This window comes from Python bivittatus, unplaced genomic scaffold (genome assembly GCF_059951505.1).
Source record: "Python bivittatus isolate LINGU-HERP-01145 unplaced genomic scaffold, Pbiv_v1 ctg000570_np1212, whole genome shotgun sequence".
In the NCBI taxonomy this organism is placed as follows: Eukaryota; Metazoa; Chordata; class Lepidosauria; order Squamata; family Pythonidae; genus Python; species Python bivittatus.
In genome coordinates this window covers 9,818,277-9,842,735 of record NW_028277097.1, presented here as the reverse complement: position 1 = coordinate 9,842,735, position 24,459 = coordinate 9,818,277, and the positions used below count along the sequence as shown (strand labels likewise).

Below are 24,459 nucleotides of genomic sequence, written 5' to 3'. Positions count from 1 at the left end.
TTTTTATGTGTATCACAACAGGCGGGGTTTCAGTCAAATGGTTGTGGCTGCCATCTTGATTTATTTGACCCCCCCCATGTCTCCCCTGTCAGGACCTCACAACCTCTGCAACCTGCACCAGTTTATCCCACAACTTCTATATAACTTCTGGCCTTTGTGCCATGACAGCAATAAATAAAGGAATGAATAAATAAATAAAATGGTTCAGGTGTTATCAAAGAGGAAAAATCTATTTGTTAAACTAAAAATCCCTCATATATTACAGTCTTTTCTCCTAGAAAATGCCTTTTTCTGTGTGTTCTCAGGTTCTGTAATATCCTGGAGAAAGCACTAATTTTGTATTATGATTTTGTTTTATTCATCCGTTCAGATACTGTATTGTTTTCTACTTTGTGAAGTTGTTATTGTGACATGAAAAGGGAAAATAAAATGTAAAAGCAAATGCCCATGGATGTAATGGCTCTGGCATAAAGGGCCCCTCCTTTTAACCTGTACTTGTCTCTGCAACGCCTCATTCAATTCACCCTTAAAGGAATTAAAAAAGGTTGACTCAGATGATGTGAGCAGAAAGCAAATTTTTATTTTATCTTCAATAATATTTTGCAGTTCAATCAACTGAAAGTTTTTTTATGCTTCCCACAAAATGCAAGATACACTTGTTTTAATAATAGTACATGAAACACTTCACATAGTTACTTTATTTGGGGAACTGGTAAGCTTTTGTTCCACAGAGGAATTTTAATTGGGGAGAAACGCAGGATTATACACTCTGAAACTAGGAGTTGTTTCTTTAAGACTTTTTTGTAACCCCGGTTTTTATTGCCCAACTCAAGCTGTGTAGGAATGTCAATTGTCAGAAAGTCTGTGTTTTCTGTCCAGTCTAAACTGATTAATCAATTTTTTTGTGCGTGATATAAAATTATGTTGTTTTCTTTGGGACAAAATAATATTGTCTATAAGTCTCTTTCATACTTGCATATGGATGTTCATATTTCTCAGGGGCCATATTATGTTCCAAGAATTATTTTCCTTTTTTTTAAAAAAAGAGAAGAAAAAAAGAAAGTCACTGAACAGATGAGGGAGCTTTCCATCACAAACCACTCTGCTATAATTAAGTGACATTTTCTCTTCTTCTCTTGTGCAATGACTCCTAAATTTCTAAATTTTGAAGGAGCCACAAATTCCTCATTATGCTTGTTTGCTGGCCTGTAGGTGATAAGAGAATAGCGACCTCTGTAATCGTTTTAAAGAGAGAATATGAGTTGGGGCCACATGTTGCCCTCAGTTACTTCAAATAACTCCATTGACGTCATTCGTATGTATTTGAGGTCGGAATTTAGCCTACAGAGCTCAGGGTCATTAATCCTCATGATTTTAAGTAAATTGCGGTGAAAGGGACGTTATATATTTGCAAAGAGTGAGGCCTGGTTTTATGTACAAAGTATAAAATATACACAAAGTTATATATGCATTGGAAAATAAAATTTACTTTCCACAGAACGAAGAAGGAAAGGAAGACACCCAACAGGCTATAATATTTGCAGAAATGTTTGAACCAATGTGTGTGTGGGTATATGGGGGGGAGACAACAAACCAGAACCTTGATAAGTTCTTTCATGGTTAGAATATCAATATTCTGGTGTTTCAAGTAGCTTTGAGAGAGATAGGACCAAAAAAAAAAGTATTTTAAATCACTAGGTGCCCAGGAAAAAAAACTTTTTTTTTTAATTGCAAATTTGTTTTTAGTGTATTAGGCTACAGAGAATGGTTGGTCTGGAGGGCAGAAATCTGTTCACAAATAGAAAATTGAGGTGGGGATAACTGAGGTGGGGATAATTTATGGAAGAGAAGTGGCATTTGGGAAGAGAAGACAGAAAACCATCAAGGCAGCTGTGAGATGCACATTCTGATGTTAAAATTCTAATACACAGAAATGTACGAAGGAAAAAAGCACACTTATTTGCTCATTTAGCTTTGTTAGCCTGTGATTTCTTCCTTTTCTCTGTAACAAAATAAATAGATCCAAATATTTAAAGATGAGAAAACTACTCTGAAATAAGTGGCCAAAATTGGAGGATAGTGACAATGGCTTTCTAGTACAAATATTAATTAAGTATTAGTTAAGTATGACTTACTTCACTACAAACACTGTACTGGCAAATTCTTAACTTCCATTAAGCCTTGTAAACTCACTACTTGTTCCTTCTAAATCTTCCATGTTTTGCCTGCTGGCTTTTGACTTGGAGATTCAACACACTAAGTGAATCCTGGTCTTGGTTGTCAGTGACTGACTAGGAAGTGGATCTTGGGATCAATTAAATAAAAATATCATGAAGAGAAAGAGGCAAGCTCCATTTTAGGGATTATTTGGCAGAAAATTGAAAATAACCTGCCAATATAATGGTACTAGAAGTTTACTTGGATTCTTTTGTATTGCTCCAGCTGCCACATCTCAAAAAGGGTAATGTAGAGTTGGAAAAAATTCAGAAAAAAAGAAACAAAAATGAGTAAACTCCCCTAGGTGGAAAAATAATTATTTCACCTAAATAATGATGTCTAGTTTTTAGTTTTGAAAGTGCTGAGGAAGGGGAAATATCACAGAGAGATTTAAAATATTAGACATGATATGGAAAAACTAGATTGAAAGAGATATTCTTCCTCTTAAATAGTATTGCTCCTTGGGACCATCTAATGAATGGGGGATATTTCAAAGAAGACAAAAGGAAATAATTCTTCATACAGTTCATTGTTAAATTAGGTAATCTGAAATCCACTTTTAATTAAAAGGGGAATTAGATAAAAGTCATAGTGGGTAGGATAGTAACAGTTCCTTACTTATGGTGGCTATACTCTCTCTTGAATTAGAAGCAGCAAGTCTCTAGTTTCTGGGGAGCAATAGCAAGTCAAGACAATTGTAGTCATGCCTATCATGAAACAGCAAAGAGAGAGAACGTCACAGACAGAGAGTAAAGAGAACAAGAGGGGCAAGCAGGGGTTGAACATAGAGGGGAAGAAAGCATTGGGAACAAGAAAATAATATATTCATGTGTTTTGGAGGGGCAGAAATGAGACTGAGAGACCACGAGAGGGAAGAATAGACTTTCCAGTCTGGTCTGCAGCTCCAATATTTCCTAGGAACTCTAAGGCCTATCTACCCAGATCAAAACCATTTAGCTTTTTGGTATCAGCCCAAGATGAAGAAGAGGAGGACGACCAGCAAGGTGGATGGACTCAGTTACAGTGGTGATGAGTGCACCATGGGAAGACCTGAAAGACCAGGTTAGGGACAGATAATCATGGAGATAACTTATCTATGTGGTCGCTAGGAGTCAAAAATAACTTGATAGCTCAAAATCAATCAATCAGTCAATCAACCAGTTGGCTAGATGCTGCCATCTAGCTGGGCCAATATAGTATCACTCAAATTTTGTAAAAATACGTTGTAACTTAGTATAGTTGGCAAGACTATGAACAGCAACCTCTCTGTGGCTTTTCAGACACCAGATGTTGATTGGCTATATCCCCTTTTAACAGTGTAATATATATTGAAATCAGATTTAGACTAGACTGGGTCTCTTATTCCTTTCTTAGCCACCACTAGTGTTAAAAATCTCATGTCTGAAAAGTTTTTGCCTGCAGAGGACATAATTAATTGGTGTGATACCTTTGTTGCGATTATGGCCTGAGTACAAAAATTTGAAGAGGAAACTGTCAACCACTGATCAATAATCCTTACCATAACCTTAATCTATTGGGGATGGGGGGAATGTGAGTCAGTCGAAATAAGCAGACCTAACCGATTGGTATGCAAAATTCACTGGCAGGCAAAATCTGTTTGGCAAGCAAAAAAGGAACAAGAACCTTGGGCTGCCCTTCAAAAGGATAATTAAAATACAAGATGTCCTCTGCAAAATAACACAAGTGGGCTGCCTAGTCTTGAAAACACAATTTTTGCCTGACGAATTGTCTCATGTGGCCCATCAGCAGATTCCTCCTAGATTAATAAAGCATTTGTATATGATACTTTGATATGGACAGTCAACTTCTGGGGGCAATTCAAGGTGCTGAACGTTACCTCTAAAGTCCTTCATGGCTCATGGCTGGATTATATTTAAGACCATGTTTGATAGCTAAGAAATTTGTATAATTTCTCTCCTCCAACTCCCCTCCCCCCCCAAAAAACCCTCAACACTTGTAAGGGTATAGTCTACTCTTGGCAACTGTCAGCCCTTCAAGGTAGAACAGAAACCAATACCATGTAAGTCAGTGCTACTTTTATCATAATAGCTGTAGTGACAGAATCTTGCAAGTCTGAATGCGCTCCCCACTCCCTCCCTTCATCTTTGTGTGAACTAAGGAGGGGCCTATCTGTGACATTTACTCATCTTACCTTCTTGGCCTGGGCACAGGCCCCTTTTATCTGACCATTGCCTTGAAAGCAGTTCTTCTTCCTGCCCCTCGAGGCCATTCCCTATGTCTTCTATATCAATAATTAAAACTTCTGTTATCCAACCACACTCCAGTTCCCATTCAGCTGCCCAGTAAAAACTACAGATAGGATAAACAAGAATCCAGATTCAATCAGCAGATGGCCAGGCTCATCTCTCCAAACACCATCCCTATATCTCCCAGTTAACCTGGTGAAGTTCAACCATCATCAAAACTAGACCAGCAGTTGTCAATTATCCAGGCTGGGACAAACGCAGTTAATTTATTTGTCAAATTTAGAGGGCTACTCCAACTCCATTAAGACTTTGGGCAGTGCACCACTTAAAAACAGTAGGGGCAATAAAATAAAGGAAAGAACAATGTACATCCAGAAGAGAAAACATTAAAACTAACATAAAATCCCATAAGGGGCTTGTCACCCACCCTAACCCAAGGCCTGGGGAAACAACCAGATTTTCAAAGATTTATTAGATATCTCCAGAGCAGGGGAATGCTGCTCCAGAAGATGTCCTCTGCAAAATAATACAAGTGGCCAGCCTAGTCTTGAAAACACAATTTCAACATAGTCCACCAAAGTGATTCAATCCCTTTCTCCTGGTGGTGTAATACCTTGATCACTCCTTGTTTATCTGATATTACTAGAAACCCATCACAATACAAGTATTCATTATATCAAGGCCGACTCAAGATGCTTTACTGCCTGAGAGAAAAACAAGATGGCTTCCTTGCGCCATGGTAAAAGTCAGCTTTTGTATTCTTCCAATACTTGAGCTGCTAGACCTAACCTCTATAATTAGCTGCTGAGGTAATCATACGACACTGTTTTATACTGGGGGCAGTAATAAAGTCTCCTCCAATTAAACTTGGCTCCTGATGACTTCATGAGTGCTTCTGTATAGTTTCCTTGGCAACATTACAGAAATGATTTGCCATTGCCTTCTTCCTGAAAGTTTGATTTCTGAGGCTACCTTACAAACTCTGGTGATCTCCTACCCAGGTATGACTCAGATTTTCCAGATGAGTCAAGGATGTGTATGTGCTGTCACCCAGCATATTGCAAGACATGCTTATTTTAATTCTGGCAGTGTTCTGATGATAATAGAAATGAATAGAGAATGCCTTCACTTCAGAAATCCATCTTTGTGGCAAAAGACAATGAATGTGGCTGATGGAATTCCTGACTGAAGACAATTTGAAATGAAGCTCCTCAGCCTCTCAAAATCACCTTAAGAAGTGACAACACTGATAACTTGTTTGGCACACAATTCCCAATCCATGCCCTTTGCATGCTGCATGCAGACGTGTGCTCTTTTTAACCCAATTCCAGAACTTCTTGAGATATATTTTAGAAAAGAACCTGTGGGGAGTTACTTTGATGCACTTCCTGGAGAATACTGACTTTTGGCCCCAAGCAAGGCAATTCAGCTTCCCCATAGCTCTCCTGCTTTGCCTTTTCCTCAGTTAAATGGCACCCTCCCCCCCAAAAACAAACAGATTGGTTTCTCCAAGAACTTTACAGCAGCTGGATCCTGTCTGCTGGACTGAAGTTCTTCTGCTTCTCGCTTTGGGGCTGATTGTTTGGCAGGAGAGGAAATGAGAAAATCCAGACATGAGCTGGGCTCTGAAGAAGCTGACCTTGGGAATTCTCTTCTCTCACTCAAGGCTTTTGCCTCGATAACAGGGTCATCAAGTAAAGGAAAAGAAAAATACAAAGGAAAAAAAATCATGCAATATTTGAGATAGCAGCCCTTTACGAAATTCAAGCCAAAGAATGAAATGCATCGTTAGGTTAATCAAGTTTGACAGCTATTGGGGAGAGCAGTACAGTTCATGCTGCTAAAATAATTCTTCTTTGTTGATCCCCAGATGTTCATTCTAACGTGTAGATTCAGAAGCCAAGAATTCCCAGAATTCTAGCCCCTGAGAATTTCTATTTCATATACAAGTGGTCTGTTTAGAGGGGCTAGTATAAAAGAAGTCTGGAAAAATGGGAAAGACCATTTTTAATATCTAATTAAAAACTACAGTGAAGTAACACTCATTTGTAATTAGGCTTTCAAATCAGTGTGATTTCATGAATAGGTATAAATACCCTTGAGAGTTTTAAAAAGTTCCTTAGTTAACCAGGCTGTATTTTTTTAAAAAGATTTTAGTGGACAATAAGCATTATTTTATAAGAAATCACCTGTCTCCTACAGGTAGGAATGCTTTTCTGAGACTATGCCTGTTGCAATGCTTCCACGTTTTCTTAAAATATTCAAATTCAGTTGTTCAGATTTAACCCAAACTCATAATTAATTAGGTTTTCTTTATCAAAGAACTGCCTTATGCTATATTAAAACTACAAAAGAGAAGAAATTAACCTTCATAAAAGATTGTGGGCTGTCCATTGCTGGCCTTTGTTTTTTAGGCAAAACTTAGCTTAGGACTATATTCATGTAAATTCTTATAAAAGGAACATGGCATAGCCTTTTAAGTAGGAAAAACCAATTCTGGTAGGAAAGGAAAAACAAAGAAAGACATGTTTAGTTCTTTGCATGCATGTTTTCTCAAATGAAATATTTTCTTAGCAAATCTCTCCTTCCAGGGTATAAATAAATTTGGAACAGTAAAACTTTAATCAGGAAATAAGTACAAAGGACTAGGTTTGACTCAGCTTCATTGGGTGAATTATCTACTGCAAGAAATACTGTAGATCAAGGGCATGTTTCTTATAGGTATAAGAACCTCTCATTAAGCTTTGGTATCAATTAAACATGGAATCACACTGTCTGGATGTGAGGAATCTGTTGTCCTTGATGGACAATCTACATCATAAAATATAGTTGGTCTTCAATATTTCACAATGACCCGTCCCTTGCCTTAGACCGTTTAACACATTTATGAAACTTCTCTCTACTGGAAGAAGCTGTACAGGGATTTGGAACATAATGGTAGACTCTCGGATCCCAAACTTTTTAAGGAAGCTTTTGGGAAGTTAATACCTACTGACTAAATGGAGGTTGATAGGACAGTGAACCTAAGAAGAGAAAATGAGCTTATCATGCCAAGATTAGACAGCGACTGGGTCTAATTTTGGTTCTGACTACTCAGGTAATAGCTGTAGCTAAGGAATGCTTTGACTCTCTTCTTACTTGTTCTTAATTTCATCAATGAAAGCAAGCTAAGCTGCATCCATTCTTAGAGGTCATATATTTAACCATGATAGTAGTAGTAATTTTTGCTTGTTTACTTTTACAAAGATTATCTTGGCCAGGCCTTTTGGCCCAGTAAGTTGAAAAATGGTATTTTGGTTTGTTTGCTTCCTTTATCAGTTGTACTTCTATTTGTAATGAGCTGTACTGAAATATGCTACTATGGTTGTGAGTCTCCTTCTGCAATTCCAGATGAAGGTCTTCTATAATCATCTTGCCACAAAATAATTTAATGGGGAGTCTAAAGAAGTATGAGCTTCCTCTTCCTCTTCCCATTATTCTTGTTTTTTATAGCAGAGGACGTCTTTTTTTCTTGCCATTGAGAATCTTCTAAGGAGGAGAAAATGGAATAGACCAAGTCTTGGAAAACTGGCTCACAGGCATCAGTTGGACATTCCATTCCACTTCCCACTCCCACCCCAGTTTTTGGAGTTCTTGAGACTGCTTGTTGAAGTTTTGCAGTAAACCACTGAATAATGATTGCACATTTTTAATCAGGAAGTAAAGAATAAGTAAGAGAGCCAGTTTGGTGTAGTGGTTAAGGCTGGTTTGGTGCAGTGGTTAAGACTATAGTGATTAAGAAACCAGGAGACTGTGAATTCTAGTCCCTCCTTAGGCACAAAGCCAGCTGAGTGACCTTGGGCTAGTCATTCTCTCTCAGCCCTAGGAAGGAGGCAAGGGCAAAGCACTTCTGAAATCTTGCCAAGAAAACTGCAGGGATTTGGCCAGGCAGTTGCCAAGAACAACAACAAAAAAGAATGGGTAGGGAAGCAAGACAGATTTCCCCTTTTCAGGACTGAATTATAATTTTCAACCTTGGAGGGGGAAAATTGATCTACCCCATGTTCTTGGGGAATATGCAAGGGATTGGGGCAGGGTGATGGTGGTGGTGGAATAAGAATGCCTCCTTGGACTGCAGTACTATACTTACTTTTATCAGTTGAAATCAACGGATCTCAGTTTAGAGGAGACATATACTGTGTATAAATACAGCAATAGAATGAAGAATGGGGGAAAAAGGATGGATTTGTAAGATACTTTTTCTGAGCAATGTTTTTAGCGAATATAAAGCATCTTTTAACTTTGATAGCCTGTCTTTACATCTGAAAGACTTGTGTGAAACCACAAAGAATGGAATGGAAATAGCATTTTTCAGAAAAGTTGTTATTATTTAAAAAGCACCCTTTCCTTGTGCATGAATAGAAGTGCTGGGAAAAAAGGTATTTCTGGAATGTTTCAACATTGTGTGCTGCTTCCAGATGTGTCTGAAAGGGGAAAAAGTGACATTGCACAAGCTGTAATTTCAAGCAGCCATTAGAAAAGTTGACACGCTGAGTTTGGGAGTTAATTCTAAACCACAGAAATTAGAAAACCGTTTAGTGAAGTGTAAATATCATTCTCAGCTAAGTAATAGCATCATCTGAATTATTAAATGACTTCTTTACTCTTCTTCAGAGCTTTTCCACTATAGGAATGAAATTCAGTTTCACGTGATATACCTGTGTTTTCCATTCATGGCATCTCTTCTGTGAGATTATGGATTCAAGCAACAGAAGGAGGAAATGAGGGATGGGGAAAAGCGGGTGGAACGAGTAGATGTAAGCAAGAAATTGCAGAGAAAGATTTTAGGTCCCTCCCCTCCACCACTCCCCTCCTTCATTCGCTGAAATGTTTTTAGTAATAATAATAATATTGCCACCACACCTAATTTGGTCTGGTGGCCTTTCTAATCCAAATCTAATTCCCATATCTTACGACTTCAGTGCAACCCCGTGAACCTACATTCAGAAAGAAATTTCATTTTCTTCAGAAGTACTTGCTTCATAAATACATATTTATGACTGTCAATTAAATCTTGGCTGAGAAGGCTATTGTCTGCTAACTAGGATGACCACCTACCTAGAATTGTATTTGCCCAATCCACATTTTCTTCTCTAATGGTAGCACAAACAGGAGAAGATACCATCAGTTGCAGGCGGGCTGAATTTATTTTCATGGTACTCATGATTGCTTGTTCTGAGAAGAAACACATTATAAAACAAAAGAAGTGAAAAGACGTATCTTGAGGAAAGGACTCTGTAGTTTTAAAATATGCTTTCTGCACTTAACACAGATTTTTTTAAAGTACTTTCTTCCAGAGGCATTCAGTTCATGCTCAGAATATTCATTGCATTGGAATCAGATAACAGTTTTAAAAATGGAAGATAATCTCAGAGGATATTAAGTCTAGATTTTAAAAAGTCACAGGGATGAAGAAAATGCCCTTTCAGGCAGTTGGTTGCTACAGGCAGTTCTCGACTTATGACCCTTTGTTTAGCAACCGTTCAAAGTTACCACAGCACTGAAAAAAGTGACTTACAACCAATTCTTGCACTTACAACCATCACAGTGTCCCCACGGTCATGTGATTGTGATTTGGGTGCTTGACAACTGTCTCACATTTATGATGGTTGCAGCATCCTGTGATCAAGTGATCACCATTTGCAAACTTCCCAGCCAGCTTCTGACAAAGTCATTGGGGAAGCCAACAGGGAAGGTTGTAAGTCGCAGTCATGTGATGTCTCACTTAACAACCGCGGCAAAAAGGGTTGTAAAATTGCTTAATGATGAATTTTCCGGTCCCTAATGTGGTCGTAAGTTGAGGACTACCTGCATTTCCATGGCTGATTGAATTATGACTTTCATTCTTTCAGCATTATAATTCTTGCTGGTGAGGCACCTTCAAAGATGCCAACCAATTTTGCATCATCTTCTATCTCCACTTTTTGTCAGGGAGAAAGGGAAATACATTTTTAAGCAGAAAACCTGGGGTAATCCTTCATTTTCAGTTTTTGACATGGAAGTGGTAGGTCAAAAAAGCCAGGATAGGAGCCATGACAGCGTGATCAAACTGCCATTTTTTTTAAATGTACATCACACATGCAACACACATCAAAAACAAGTGGAACTTCAATCACACCATCATGGCCACCATCTTGACTTTTTTGCCATATCCTGTGGCATCCCAATAGAGCCAGAGGGGCTATTAAGGCCCTTGAAACCAACCCCTTTTTCAGTGCAGGAGTCCAGGGGGTTCTCCTGGACTCACGACTCCTGCTCGAAGAGCAGGTGGCAGTCGTGGCTAGGAGGGCCTTTGCACGACTTCGTGTTGTGTGGCAGTTACGCCCCTTCCTGGATCAGGAGGGCCTCTGCACGGTCACTCATGCCCTGGTCACCTCCGGGTTGGACTACTGTAATGCGCTCTACATGAGGCTACCCTTGAAGAGTATCCAGAAGCTACAGCTGGTACAGAATGCAGCGGCACGGACAGTTCTTAATGCCCCTAGGAGGGCATGCATAACACCCCTGTTGTATGAGCTGCATTGGTTGCCAGTTTGTTTCCGGGTCCAATTCAAGGTGTTGGTCATCACCTTTAAAGTCCTTCATGGCATGGGACCAGGTTATCTGAGGAACTGCCTCGCCCCGGTCATCTCAGCCCGCCCCACTCGGTCCAGCAGAAGGGGCAGGTTACAGACCCCACCCGTCAAGGAATTTCGATTGGTGGGGTCTAGGCAGAGAGCCTTTTCTGCTGTAGCGCCCGCCCTATGGAACATCTTGCCGCCTGAGGTGCGGTGTGCCCCCTCCCTCATGGCCTTCAGGAAAGAGATCAAATCCTGGCTCTGCCAGAAGGCCTGGGGGCCAGAGGGGGGCCTGCACCTGTGGAGATGGCTGGTGGGGTGAGGGTTGTCCCCCCCCCAGCATCTTACAGGTCTTTTAGGGCCAAATTATAGGAGGTTTTTAGGCCATTTTTAATATGAGTTTTTAAACTATTTATAGATTATGTCCATGTCTGGAGAGTCCTGTGTTTTTTCTTCTTTTTTATTATTGTGAGCCGCCCAGAGTCACCCATTGGGGGAGATGGGTGGCATACAAATTTGAAAATAAATAAATAAATAAATAAATAAATAAATAGAAACATTCTAGACAGATAGCTGTCTAGGCACCACTTAAACAATAAAGGAAAATACACAATTTCTCTGAGTAATTTGTTCTGTCAAAATGCTCTTAGAGTTATGAAAAGTTTTTTTTAAAATATTCGATTGGTATCTGCCTTTCTTTAAATTAAATCCATTACTCTGTAACCCATATTCTAGAATGAGAAAGAATAAAGTTGACATCTTTTCTAAGTAACATCCTTTCAGGTATTTGAAGAAGGCTACCCTATCTTCTCTCAGTCAGCTTTTCTTAAGACTAAATGTACTTCATCTTCATAAGACTTCATTTCTACTCCCCTGATAATTCTTATTGCCTTTCTCTAAATCTTTTCCAATTTGCCTGAATCTTTCTTAAAGTGTGGTGCCCAGAAGTGGACACAGTATCCAAGGTGGGTTTTGAGCAAAATTACTACTTCCAATGGTTTGGCAATTATACTTCTGTTGATATAGCTTAGAATTACATTTGCCTTCTTTGTAGTCACATCCACTCCTGGTTCTGCTGACTCAAGAATGAGTGGTTGACACTTCATTTTAGCAATGGGGAAAGGCCCTTGAATTTGAAACTAAGAGAAAGGCTAAGAGACATAACCATCTTCGTCATAATAGCACAAGAGACCAAATTTTAGGGCTCTCAAGCAGACAATGCTTTCATGATTGAAAGGAAACTCATACACGTAGCTATAGACAAAGTACAATTCCTAATTGTTCCGTTCTTTCTTCCTCATTTACTAATTCCTTTATGTATAATATAGTGATCTTATCCTCATAGGTGCATAACATACATTTTAGCAAAACATGAAGGTTTTAGTGAGCTGTTTGTTAAATCACTTTCTGTGCTAGGTTAGTCTGTTCACTAACTGACTGACTGACTGACTGACTGACTGACTGACTGACTGACTGACTGACTGACTGACTGAATGGTGTACTTTTTGTATTTTGACAGCCCAGCATTGACAAGGCTGTTCCAATGCAGTCTCATACATTATTCAGATAGACATATATGCCCATTGACAGGTTTGCTAGAAAGTGTACTTAGATATCAAAGGCCTTTTATAAAGTCTTGCAGCCATTAACATGCATCTTCCGTATATAGATCCATGAGATACTATCCATATTGAATTTATTTGAGATGCAGTTTCTTCTTAAAGATGGAATTGAGCAGGAGGGGGGTAACACTGTTATGTACTCTGCTAAAATGAAAACATATTTTCTTTATTCAATAAGCAAGACAAATGAACAAGCATCTACTATGTCTGAAACTTTGGATACCCAGAATAATCTGTATTTCCTCCAGCTGCAGATAAAACAAGACCACACAGCTTTACAAGTACAAAGAACAGAAAATCTGGATCTCAGCAATATATTTAAATTTTTTAAAAGTCAGAAATCTATGATAATTAGTTGAAATATTCAACTCTTTAATTTGTTAAAGAACAGTTTATTTTCATCTTTCACATCTATGTTTTCATTGCAGAGAGGAGCAAAGGAGATAGCAAAACTTGGGCCTTATTATGTTTTTTTAAACTAATTCTTCAGTAAACAAATAAAATCATGTCCTAATCTTTGGGAAGAGCAGGGAAAGAAGATTAGATCATGGATTTTAAATAAAACCGATTAATGCAATTAGGATTGTGCAATCAGAGAAAGAGAGCACCAGTTGTCACCAAGGGCAACTAGTCCAACAACACATCGTGCTCAATGATATTTTCTTCTCACAGGACTTGGAAGGTGCATCTTAGGGAACTTCTACAGGAGGGCTTTGCAGCTGTTCAGAATCATCTCTGGACTGTCTGATCTCACAAGTCAGGAGGTTTGAGAAATTGAGTCAATTTGCTTCTCGCTTTGTAATTGTTCATCTGGAAAGTCTTATTTTTGCTTTGGCTCTCCAGAGAAAACACACCTGAAGGTAGATGAACCAACATGATTTGGTCAGTGCCATAGAATGTGGAAGAGATAAGGACTTTACCACCTCTTGCTATCCCATAGACAACCATGAATCAAAGAGAACACAGTGGAAATTCAATGATTGTCAACCTCCAGGAAAGGGAAGACATTTGAACAAAGAAACAAACAAGCAAACAGGTATTGAACGTGGGAGGGGGAGTTAGGTGAGGGGATTTTTGTTGCTTTAAGATGGGTGACAGGTTGGGGAAGAGCATTGACTGAATGTTATTCCTTATGTTTCCCTATTGGCCATCTGGAGGAAACGTTGACTGCCTCATAATACGTGTGTTCGGTGTTTAGAGCTCACCAGAATCAGGACAATGGCAGGTTGGCTTCATATTGTTTATAAGAGAGTGTCAAGGGGGGACAGTAATGGTATGGAGGTACTCATGCCTTCGAAAGAACCTCTAATTTAAAATCATGATCTTCTGGCAATAAGGCCCTGTAACACAGTCACAAGCCAAGAGACTAGATGGTGCAATGTCAGCTCCCAACTCTGCATATCAATTCAGGCAATGCAACTGAAAAAACTTTAAGAGTAGAAAATCTGGTCCAGCCTATCTGACTAATTTTGGGCCACTGTTCCAGCAGCCATAGGATTATAAGCAACAACATAGCTATCCATTCCTCCTCCTCCTCCATCTCTTCCTCCTCCTCCTCCTTCTCTTTCAGTAGTTACAGCTTTTTTTACTTTATCATGGGGCTTGCCAAACTCTGCTTGCTGGTTTCTATTTATGTATAAATAGTAGTGCAATCCTAAGTAGGGTGGAGTGTGTGAAACACTGGATTGTCTGCCATTTCCAAAACTCTGTTATTCACCAAGGCTGAGCCAAGATATGTATTTCTGTGTGTGAGTGGGGAGCAATTTTTCACTCCCCTCCCCCCACTTTTCTGTAATTTCTCCTTTCATTAGTTCCCATGGTTATGATAAGTTCCACCAGGTCCAGGCTGACACAGGAAAGAGATTAATCCTGGAGCTTCTCCAGCAAATGAGAGGCACTGGATTCAGCAACTCCAAGGTTACCTCCATCCCACCCCTTTCCTGGTCTCAGAATACTACTTTTGTAGGAGCACTGCCAGCAAAGGAGTAACTAGCTGCAACTTTGGTTTCCATATTGGACGTGCCCTTTGTTGGCCGAGAGTCAACCCAGCAAAGCCTATTCCAAGCTTTCCAAGGAATTAATGAACTTACTCACATTGTGTCATTAGGACTCAAAGTTTGTATCTAGGTCCTCTCTGGATTAACTTAAATAGTAGGGCTGAGCAATGCTTCAGATTTGATTCCAAAATGATGTTTTGGAATAACACTTGTCTGCAGATTTGTTTAAAAACAGCTGCATTTTTTTTTTTTGTAGAGAGCACCCATACAATCCCAGGAAAAGATGTAGCTGCTTTGAAGAGTTGCAAACAGGTGCTACATTCACAGTCCTGCATGTTTCAAAGCACAACCTCATTAAATACGCTGCCTGCACCTTGTGAATTAAACATACTCCCATTTACATTCTGAAACAAGATAAGTGAGAATTAGTTTTCTGAGTTGTACTATCTCTATTCCAGATTTTCTTTGCAATGTGAAAAAATGGGCAAAGAGGAAAAAAATTAAGACTGTTATGGATGTGTATGACATAGAAAGAACTGATGAGCAGAACTGAGATGGAGAGATGATATACAACAAAGAATAACAATTTTATTGGAATATATTTAGTAAATTGCCCAGCCAAGCAATCATGGAAAGATACCTGGTTTCTATTTCTATCAATTACTAACATTTAGAATCACTTAATGGGCCAGGGGGAAAAGAAGTTCTAGTGTATTATTGTACATATTGAAATTTATTTATTTGTTTGTTTGTTTATTTATCCCATCTATGTGGCTGCCCATCTATCCAAGATGCAGCAAACAAACAAAAACATTGTGGGTTTGTGACAGACGTTGTAATGGACCAAGAAGCAGAATGTGAGATGTGGGTGGATCAGTGTGCTTGAGGCCCAGCAGAGGCAGGCTGCTTTTCTGCCAGCCCTCAAGAGGCCCTTATCAGCATGGGTGCCAGGCAGCAGGGCAGACCTTGGCATGAAGGTCCTGGATCTCACAAAAGAGAGTACCTATTGAGCAAGTGGCAAGCCTCTCCTGGATAGCTGTGCAAAAGGAGCTGCAGCTGTGCCTGCCCCACCAGGAGGGGATTGAAACAATGCCCGGGCTCTCCCAAGTTATTGGAAGCAACTTCTTTGCTCCATGGTTTGTGCCTCGTGTTTGTGACTCCTGCAGTGTTGGTGACTCTGACTTGGTCCTGACTACGACTCTGGTTTTTTCCTTGGCAATTCAAAAACGTTGGTCCAATATTGGACCAGAGAGTGCTTGACTCTGTTCCCATTCCCACACCATCCTTCCCCACAACTCCATTCTCTTTCACCTTGCTGTTCTGTCTCCACCCTGCCTCTCTGCTTGCCTTCCGCATGCCTAGCTCCTCATCTCCTTGCTGGCAATCCTCCATATAAGCATATTTCCGATGTGTGCTTGCTTCCAGCACCTCCATAAACCCCACAAACAAGCATGCACAGAACACCTGCACCCCTCCTGTTCCACACTCTGGCAGTCACCCTTGCCCTGCAGCTGGGACAGGAAAGCCACCTTGCTACCGTTGGCCATCCAACTTTGCCAGTGGTGAAGAGCAATAGATAGTATCAGCTAGTTAGAGTTGGGGCAAAGGTGTGAATGGTTCTCTGCAGTTATGACATTAAGAAGTGGAGGGAACACTAGAAGGGTCTCTTATTTTTGTCCCTGCATGACATACATCTTACTGACACTGTGGATGGCACCAAACTGGTAGTAAAAGTGAAGAGTTAGTAAATGGCCATCTGCTTCACTGTTTACCAAAAAAAAAATAAAATAAAAAAATCAGGGTGAAACAAAAGTTAGTCTGAATATTGAACAGGATTTTAAAAAATCAATATACCTAAAGTCATTGTAGAAATGTGCTCAGCTAGTGACTACATGGATACACCCATTGTGATGGAATGTATCTACGAGGAGGAGAGTGATGTGGGAGATCAAGGCTATCAGGAAGGAGGGGGTGCATTCCAGCAGGGGAAAGGAGACAAGAGACAACACAGTCCTCAAGGGGGGTGTGGGAAGTGAAGAGATTCAGGATAGCCACTCCCTAGAATCTCATGGGGTATATCTACTAGTTGCTGTAGTATAGGTTTAGTTTGGCAAGATTCTGTCTATCAGGTGTAAGCAAATAAAGGAACTGTATTAGACTGGACTGTTTCATCGTTGTTCTTAGGCTGGGCCTGGCACCCATGTAGCAGCATTACTGACACCAATATGGAAGTGGCTTGTCATGTGATGCCTTTGGGGATATTTTTCAACTTCCCAGTGAGGTCTAGAACCATGACCCTGAGCATGGGAGACTCAGGTGCTGAGATGGAAGGCTGGGTATCAGAGCTGAAGGATCGAATGAAATTAAAACACCTTCCTCCTTGAATAGTCCCAAGGTGAATGGAAGGTGAAATGTGTGTGCGTTGTATTGGGTGTGTATGCTGTGCAAAAGGAGTATGTATGGCTCTGACCTCTCTTTGCAACCAATGTCTTCTTCAACCCCGGCTGCTCCCCCCCCCCCAACAAGACTGCATAGTCGTTTGAAAAGAGCTACCAAATATATTACAATAACCATTTTTGGAAGAAAGAAATAGCCCACTTGAATGCATACTTTTAGCAATCCTGGTTTAATTACAGCTGTACTTAGTTACAAGTGGCAGGAAAAACTAGGCAGTTTTTGTTTTCGTTTTGAAGTTGGAAAGTCTCTTTCCTAGTTTTGCAGAGCTGTCAGATGATAATATTCATGAAGGTCAAAGACTTGGTGTTGGAATTTTTCCCTGTTTCTATTTTGGTTGATTCATTCATAATGCCCTGAGGTTCAAACAAGGAGAATTTTTCCCCAGAGAGCAATGTTCATAATTTTAATCACTGTTCTTCAACTTTATAAATATTTACTGAAGTATCTGTCACATGCAAACTAAGGTGATGTGACATTTAGGTATGAAATATAACAGTCCTGAATTACGACTGTTCCAAGCCTTCCAGTATTAAAAAGAAGTGATCTGTGCAAGACAAAGACACCCCTTTTTTACTTCCATATTCAGATCACTATCCTCCAGGAGGCCATGAAAGTTTTGGTATTAATTTTGAAGTCTTTCTAGATCAAAGGCTCTCCTACATCATTGCTGAGGTCATATGCGTTGGAAGGATTTCAGAAGACAGTGGGGCAGTCAGTACACTAACAAAATCCAGATCTTCACCTGACTGTTCAAAAGAAACTCCATGCCTTGAAATTAGCAAACTCCCAGAGAAGAAATTTCAGCAATGGAGATAACATCCTTGTGGACTACAGCGATGCCTTCTCTCTGACCAGTAGATCTGTAATGGATGCCTTGCGAATTTTCCCCTATTCCATGGCATATTTTTCATAAGGACCACTTCTCACAGCAGCTGAAATTACCCCAGTAAATATGGAATTAAATTAATGCCAGGGTTCACCCATGTGCTATCAGGCAATTTAACTCCTTGCCCTTCATCCAACTATGATTAATTTCCTTACCTTTTAATCTATGGATTGGGGGAAAGAAGAAAAGATCATGTTATGAGAATTTGAGATGGGCAGAGAGCTATCTTTTCTAACAATCCACTGATGTAGAATATAATCTCTTTGACACTGAACACAGAGATCAGGCTGCAAAGTCTTTATTTAGAACTCATCAGGCAACCATATTAGAGCAAAATATAGGATCATTAATAAAAGAAGCCTGATTAGAAATATCAACTGAAGAGCTTTGAAAAATGTAAGCATTTTTCTTGCCCCCAAATGTTAAGATTGAATCTTGTATTAATTCTTACACTGTGGGCTATTCTGACACAGCTAGACACACTTTGACGTGGGCAGAAGTGCCCAGACATTTGCCAAGGGCAAAAAGCATTCTAGATAGATTAATCAAAGAAACATAACTCTGGGCTGGCTAATCATAAAGTTAAAATGTTTACACCATGCACAGCAGGAATATCTTCATATTTCATATTCTTGAATTATAATGTGGCCTAGGAAGTTGATTAGAGGGGGCATGATTCTCCATACTGTGTGACAGTATAATTTACTGTACAAATCACAATCAGCTGGGTTCAAATATCATTTTAAGCCATAAATGTTGGTTTGTAAATTATCATGGCTTAGTCTGCCAAAAACATTAAACCATGTCGTAGTTTGCTTGGTTTGGGCTTAGCTTATATGGACTTAGCCAACATCATGGTCTCTATGGAGCCTTTGATAATTACAGCAAATATTTGGCCCTTTTTAATGATTTTCTTTTTCTAGACAGAATACCAGAATACACTCATTTTTCCCTTTTGCAGTTAGTAATGAATTGCTTTGCATTGATATGAACCTAACCATAAACCTGGTATAATTAATTTTAAAACTTTGGCACTGACATCTGAAAGTGCTCTAAATGGAAAGGCTTGAAACTCCAATAACTTAGCTACCAGCAAATGTAGAATGTTCTTGGCATTATTATTTTGTTGTTTGGATTCTCTTACTTTGAAAACTGGTAGCACTTTCTCTGGTGTCCAAAACCCTACAACAGTTTTACTTTTCCTTGACGTATTACTGTTCAGTCTGTGGGAAAAAAAAATAATGCATTATAGTTCAAGGAATAAATCAGTGGTCACTGAAGCCCTACAGAGACACTTAGATGAATTGCATCTGGGCACAATTCCATATTTAAGAAGATATAATAAGAGATTAAATTTCTGCTTGTCCTTCTTCATGTTAGGTATGAAATATTACTATGTGTTTAAAGTTAGAATGAGTTGCAGTCACTTGAGAGAAAGAGCTATGATCTGAAAAAGGAAGGTCCTGGATATACCTGAAAAGAAAAAGAATGAAAATTGAAATCTCCAAGGATCTAACTGATGGAAGAATGACTGGGCCAAACTTCATGATATGTAGGAGAATTTGCCTAATATTTTTATTTGTAAGTTACAGTAGTTACTAGGGGCTCCAAATCTGACTGGACAATTCAGCTATCAGTCTAGAGCTCTTCAATTCAGGAACCTCTAAAGTCAGTTGAGATTCTAGATAGCCCACCTTTGTGTCTGACAACCTCATGAACTTTAGTTTAGTTTAGTTTAGTTACTTGTATCTCTTTGCTTCCATCTGGTGGTTATCTGGATTTTTGCAGACCAAATATGGTAGCCCCAAGTGAGATCTTCTTTGCTAGAGCCACATTGTCTTTATAAATGAATGGCAATTATTTATCTAGTTATTATTGAACTGAATCCATTGAAGTAATTTTGTGGTTATAAATTCAATGTAAGCTCAGAATGTTAGAAGCAAGCTTACTGAGAAACAGAGTCCTATGGAGTAAATAAATGGAAAAATCAGGTGATGAACTAAAGCCAAATGCCAGAGGAATTTTTTCATAACAAAGAAGTTGACAAACTGGAAGTCAAGGCAGATCCTCAAGGATCAAACTTATTCCAGGGAATTTGCCATACCCAGTGTGCTCCCTAAGTGCCAGAAGCCTGAGCACAGCTGTCCCTGATCAGGTCTGGTTTCCCTCACTAAGTTATCTCCAAGTAGTTCAGTTTGATTTAGTTGTATCTTAGTATAGCCAAACACCCTTACATTTCTCCATCCTTTGTGGACCTACCCTCAAGCAATGGTGTTCTCAAGAGCTGGATAGAGGAGGCTCCAGGTCTAGGTCAATGTCTTCTGGATCCAGGACAGAGACAGTGGTGTCTGTGGCTTAGTATAATTGCTGGATCCTGGAAAGACTGCATATGGCTTTTGGGAAACCTCTTCCTCATTCTTCTGGACTTCTTCCTTGACTGAGGAGGATTCTTGAAATAGGACTGTGATGTACATCTTCTTCCTTCAGATCACAGGATATAGTGGGGTTATATTCCTGACAGGGACAGGCAGGATCAGTCTGCGGAATCAGTAAGTCCTCATCACACTGAATGCTTCTGGCATCCTACTATGAAACATAGTTCACCGCTTCAAAGCTACCAGATTCAAATGGATTTTGGGGGCATCACTTACTCCAGCAGTTATGATTACAGATGATATTATTTTCAATGTTTTAGAGTTTCTACTTCCAGAATTACTCCCTGTAATGAGGACATTGTCTTAGTTCTGGATTATGGAGGTCACTTGTTCCAGTATATATTCTCAAGCAAGGTACAATTTAAACATCTCACTACTTGCTACAATTAATCCAGGCAAAGTTACTTTCATTGTCTACATCTGCATTATTGACTTCTTGAATAGAATTAGCTATGGTTAATTTACACTGTTCATTGGCATCCACAACAAGCCATGGTGACATCAAAATGATGACATATGTAGCTTGACATAATTGCACAAAATACCCAATGATGCGTGATATGTTTGATACATGTACATAAGTCATGTCATGTGTGTGATGATGACATGACACATGTCATCATTTGCCACCCCCCTCCCCTTGCCCTTTCTGCAGATGTCTATGACAGGTAATTTTCACACTACCTAATTTCTGTACTTTGAACCTGGATAATTATGAATCTGATTCTACACCTGAGTTTTTACTCCATCTTCCCCTCTTACTGTATCTTTTGTCTTATTGCCTTTGTCTTATTCTGTCTTGTGGTATGATCTGGGATGAGTTCAAACTGAGGATTCCTGAGAAAGTGGACCGGGTTCTCTGAGCTGTGAGCTCGGCCACCCGTGAAGGATGGGGATGGCGCCTCCATCCTTGAAAGAGGCAGTGGTACACCCCCTTCTCAGGAGGTCATCCTTGGACCCAATGGTTCTGGGTAATTATCATCCTGTCTCCTTCCCTTTTTAGAGAAGGTGATTGAGAAGGTGGTTGGACTGCAGCTACTGAGGACTCTGGAGGAAGCTGATTATCTTGACCCATTTCAATTAAGTTTCAGTAAGGAGAGAGCCTTGGTTGCACTTGTTGATGACTTTTGGCAAAGCTTGATAAAGGTGGTACATCCATCCTTGTGCTCCTTGATCCCTTAATGGCTTTCAATATTGTTGACTATGGTATCTGTCTACATCAACTCTGGGGGCTGGGCACTGGAGGCACTCTTTTGTGGTGGTTCTCTTCCTTCCTTTGGGGCTGATTCCAGCCAGTATTGGTTGGAGGCAGAGGAAGGGAGTACACTCCCTAAGACTCTCCTTTGTGGGGTGCCTCAAGGCTCAGAGCTCTCTCCCCTCCTATTCAACATCTAGATGAGGTCATCTGCCAGTTTGGGGTGCAATATCATCAGTATGCTGATGATATCCAATTATATCTTTCAACCCCAGGCTAGCCAAGTGAGGCTGTTGAAGTCCTTTCTCAGTGCCTGGAGGCTGTGCAGGTCTGGATGGGGAGAAACCATCTTCAGCTCAATCCTACCAAGTCTGAATGGACATGGTTGGTAGTACCCCCTAGACATACATTCCAACTTTGACCTTGGATGGTTGAATTTCCCCACTCAGGGATGGTGTGCAGACTCGCGGTGGCAACTGTGGCCAAGAAAGCCTTTGCATAGCTTTATCTGGTGTGCCAGTTGCACCTTTCCTGGATCAGGAGGCCCTTCAGGTAGTCACTCGTTCTCTAGTTACCTCAAAGCTGAAGCATTCCAATGCACTTTACATGAAGCTTCAAGTGGTCCAGAATGCAGCGGCACAGGCAGTGATGGGCACACCTTGGTTGCCCATCTGCTTTCAGGTGCGATTCAAGGTGCTGGTTATTTGAAGGACCATCTATTTCCCATGGTGTCTGCCCAGCTGATATGAACCAATAGGGTTGGCACACTTCAGGTCTCTACAACCAAACAGTGTAATCTTTCAGGTTCCTCCTCCTCCTCCTCCTTTTCTATTGTGATGCCTGCCCTCTGGAATGAACTTGGGTGGTTCCCACCCTGATAGCACTCTGAAGGCCTTAAACACCTGGCTCTTCTCCCAGGCCTTGGGCTAAGTTGCTGGAGCCCCTGTAAGTTCTGTTGTTGGCCAGATTCACTCTGTTATTTTTATCTGTTTTAACTTATTTGTTTTTTGCTGGTTATGTTTCTGGATTGTGTTGTATTTTATTATCTTTATTATATTGTGAGCCGCCCTGAGTTGTTTGGAGTTGGGTAGTGTCTGAATTAATTAAATTAAATTAAATTAAATTAAATTAAATTAAATTAATGATAATAGTAAAGTGAATGGTTCTCCAACAGAAGACTTTGGATTTAATATAGGGCAAATGATACATGGGACTGACCTTTTGAGTCTTGAATTAATGAGCATGCATTATACAGGCTGTACAGTGTACATGAAATTCACATTCTCATTTGAAGTTTTGGATTATATTTCATGAATTTATGTCTGCAATTTATTTATTCTTCCCAAGGCAAAATGATTAAATAAAGCAAATATTCCACTTCTACAATGTAAATTGTCTTACATTAAAAAAGTAGAAGAATGCTACAATGCTTCTGATGGTTTCTCCAGATTATTAATATTTGTGGTTAGGGTTGATTGTGTGATGGAAAACAATGGGGGAAAAGAATCCAAAGCATGAGTTTTGTGTAAAGGGAAGGTCCATGTTAGATAGACTGCACATACCTTTGAAGAAAGGATGAAAATATCCTTGTTATTGCTCTACTCCTACGCACTCTGTGGGGTTGCACAGATGTAAATATACCAATTAGTGACCTTTTAGTTCTGATATTCCATTGCTTGAGGCCCTGCAGAGAAATGGAACATGCTACCGAAGGAGAAATGTGCCCTGTCACTTCCACAGTGCCGAAATAAAATGACAACATAAAGGATTCAGTCCCCAGGGAGTGAGGTCTATCTGGAGATCACCAGCCCAACTCACATCTGGAGCACGCTAGTTTGCAGAACTATGGAGTTAGTTCTACATTTATATTTTTGGAGAAACAAAAGCAAGTGGCAATTCACAAAGATGCAGATGCATTTAGTATGATAAATCATGGCTGGTAATGCTTTGGTAGGGGAGACTCACAAAGCCCTTGGGCTTCCATGCTTGCCTCCTCCCTTGGCCACCTGACTAGTCTCCACTCTTATGGCTTGCTTAACTCCTAAATTTCCTTTCTCACACTGTCCTCCTTCTACTGCAAATGGCGGAAGGACAGAAACACAGCTAGATGAGGATCAGTAGCCATTTCTGGCCCCTTCTCCTTGGTGGCCTCTCAGGGAACTCATTTGCCTGCCTCAGGGATTACTCATGGCCCAATGGTTTGAGGTCCTCCCAGCTGTGGCTGGCTGCTGCCTTTACAGGTCAGGTCCTCAATCTCATTTGCTTTTCTCCCTCTATCCTAGTATCTTTGGGTCAGATCTCCAAACAGATTCTTAGCTCCTTGCAAGTTGAATATCCAGCTCTTCACACACATTGGCTAGCTGCCAGTCATGGTTCCAGTGTTCTGGGCACAAAGCTCCCTGCCTTCTCTGTTCTCTTGCCCCTAAGTATTGGGGGTGGGGGAACTTTCCAAATATCCCTCCTTTCTCTCTATTTTAAAATTAAGGTATGAAATTAGCTCCACTTCCGCTTCCCTTTCAGTTAAAGGACAGATTGCTTCAAGACACTTGCTGGGTTGACAGTGCCTTCAAGATAGTCTTTGACACAGGATCCTAAGCATTGGTGAGATTACCATCCGGGTGATAATGGCATCACTATGATCCGTAGCAATCAACTGTAAACAACCTACCTTTAAACATTTCCTTGAGCATCCTGGAATGACATGGTTGGCTGAATTCAGACATTGTCACAAACTATGTATCTCTTGGTTTTGGCGTAGTATGTTGTATGAACCCACCTACTATGATATATAAACCATGGTTTACAGTTTAGTGCAGGGGAGCTGAC

General features: G+C 40.1%; 1 protein-coding gene across 2 annotated transcripts in view; it reads right to left on the bottom strand.

Annotated features, from left to right (window-relative positions):
* Positions 1-24,459, bottom strand: part of NPR3 (natriuretic peptide receptor 3) — a 127,161-nt gene that overhangs the window by 2,918 nt on the left and 99,784 nt on the right. For both annotated transcript variants that reach the window (XM_088152645.1, XM_088152646.1), the window contains exon 9: positions 9,543-9,659. In XM_088152645.1, the coding sequence (XP_088008771.1) occupies positions 9,543-9,659 (117 nt within the window). The remainder of the gene's footprint in view (positions 1-9,542; positions 9,660-24,459) is intronic.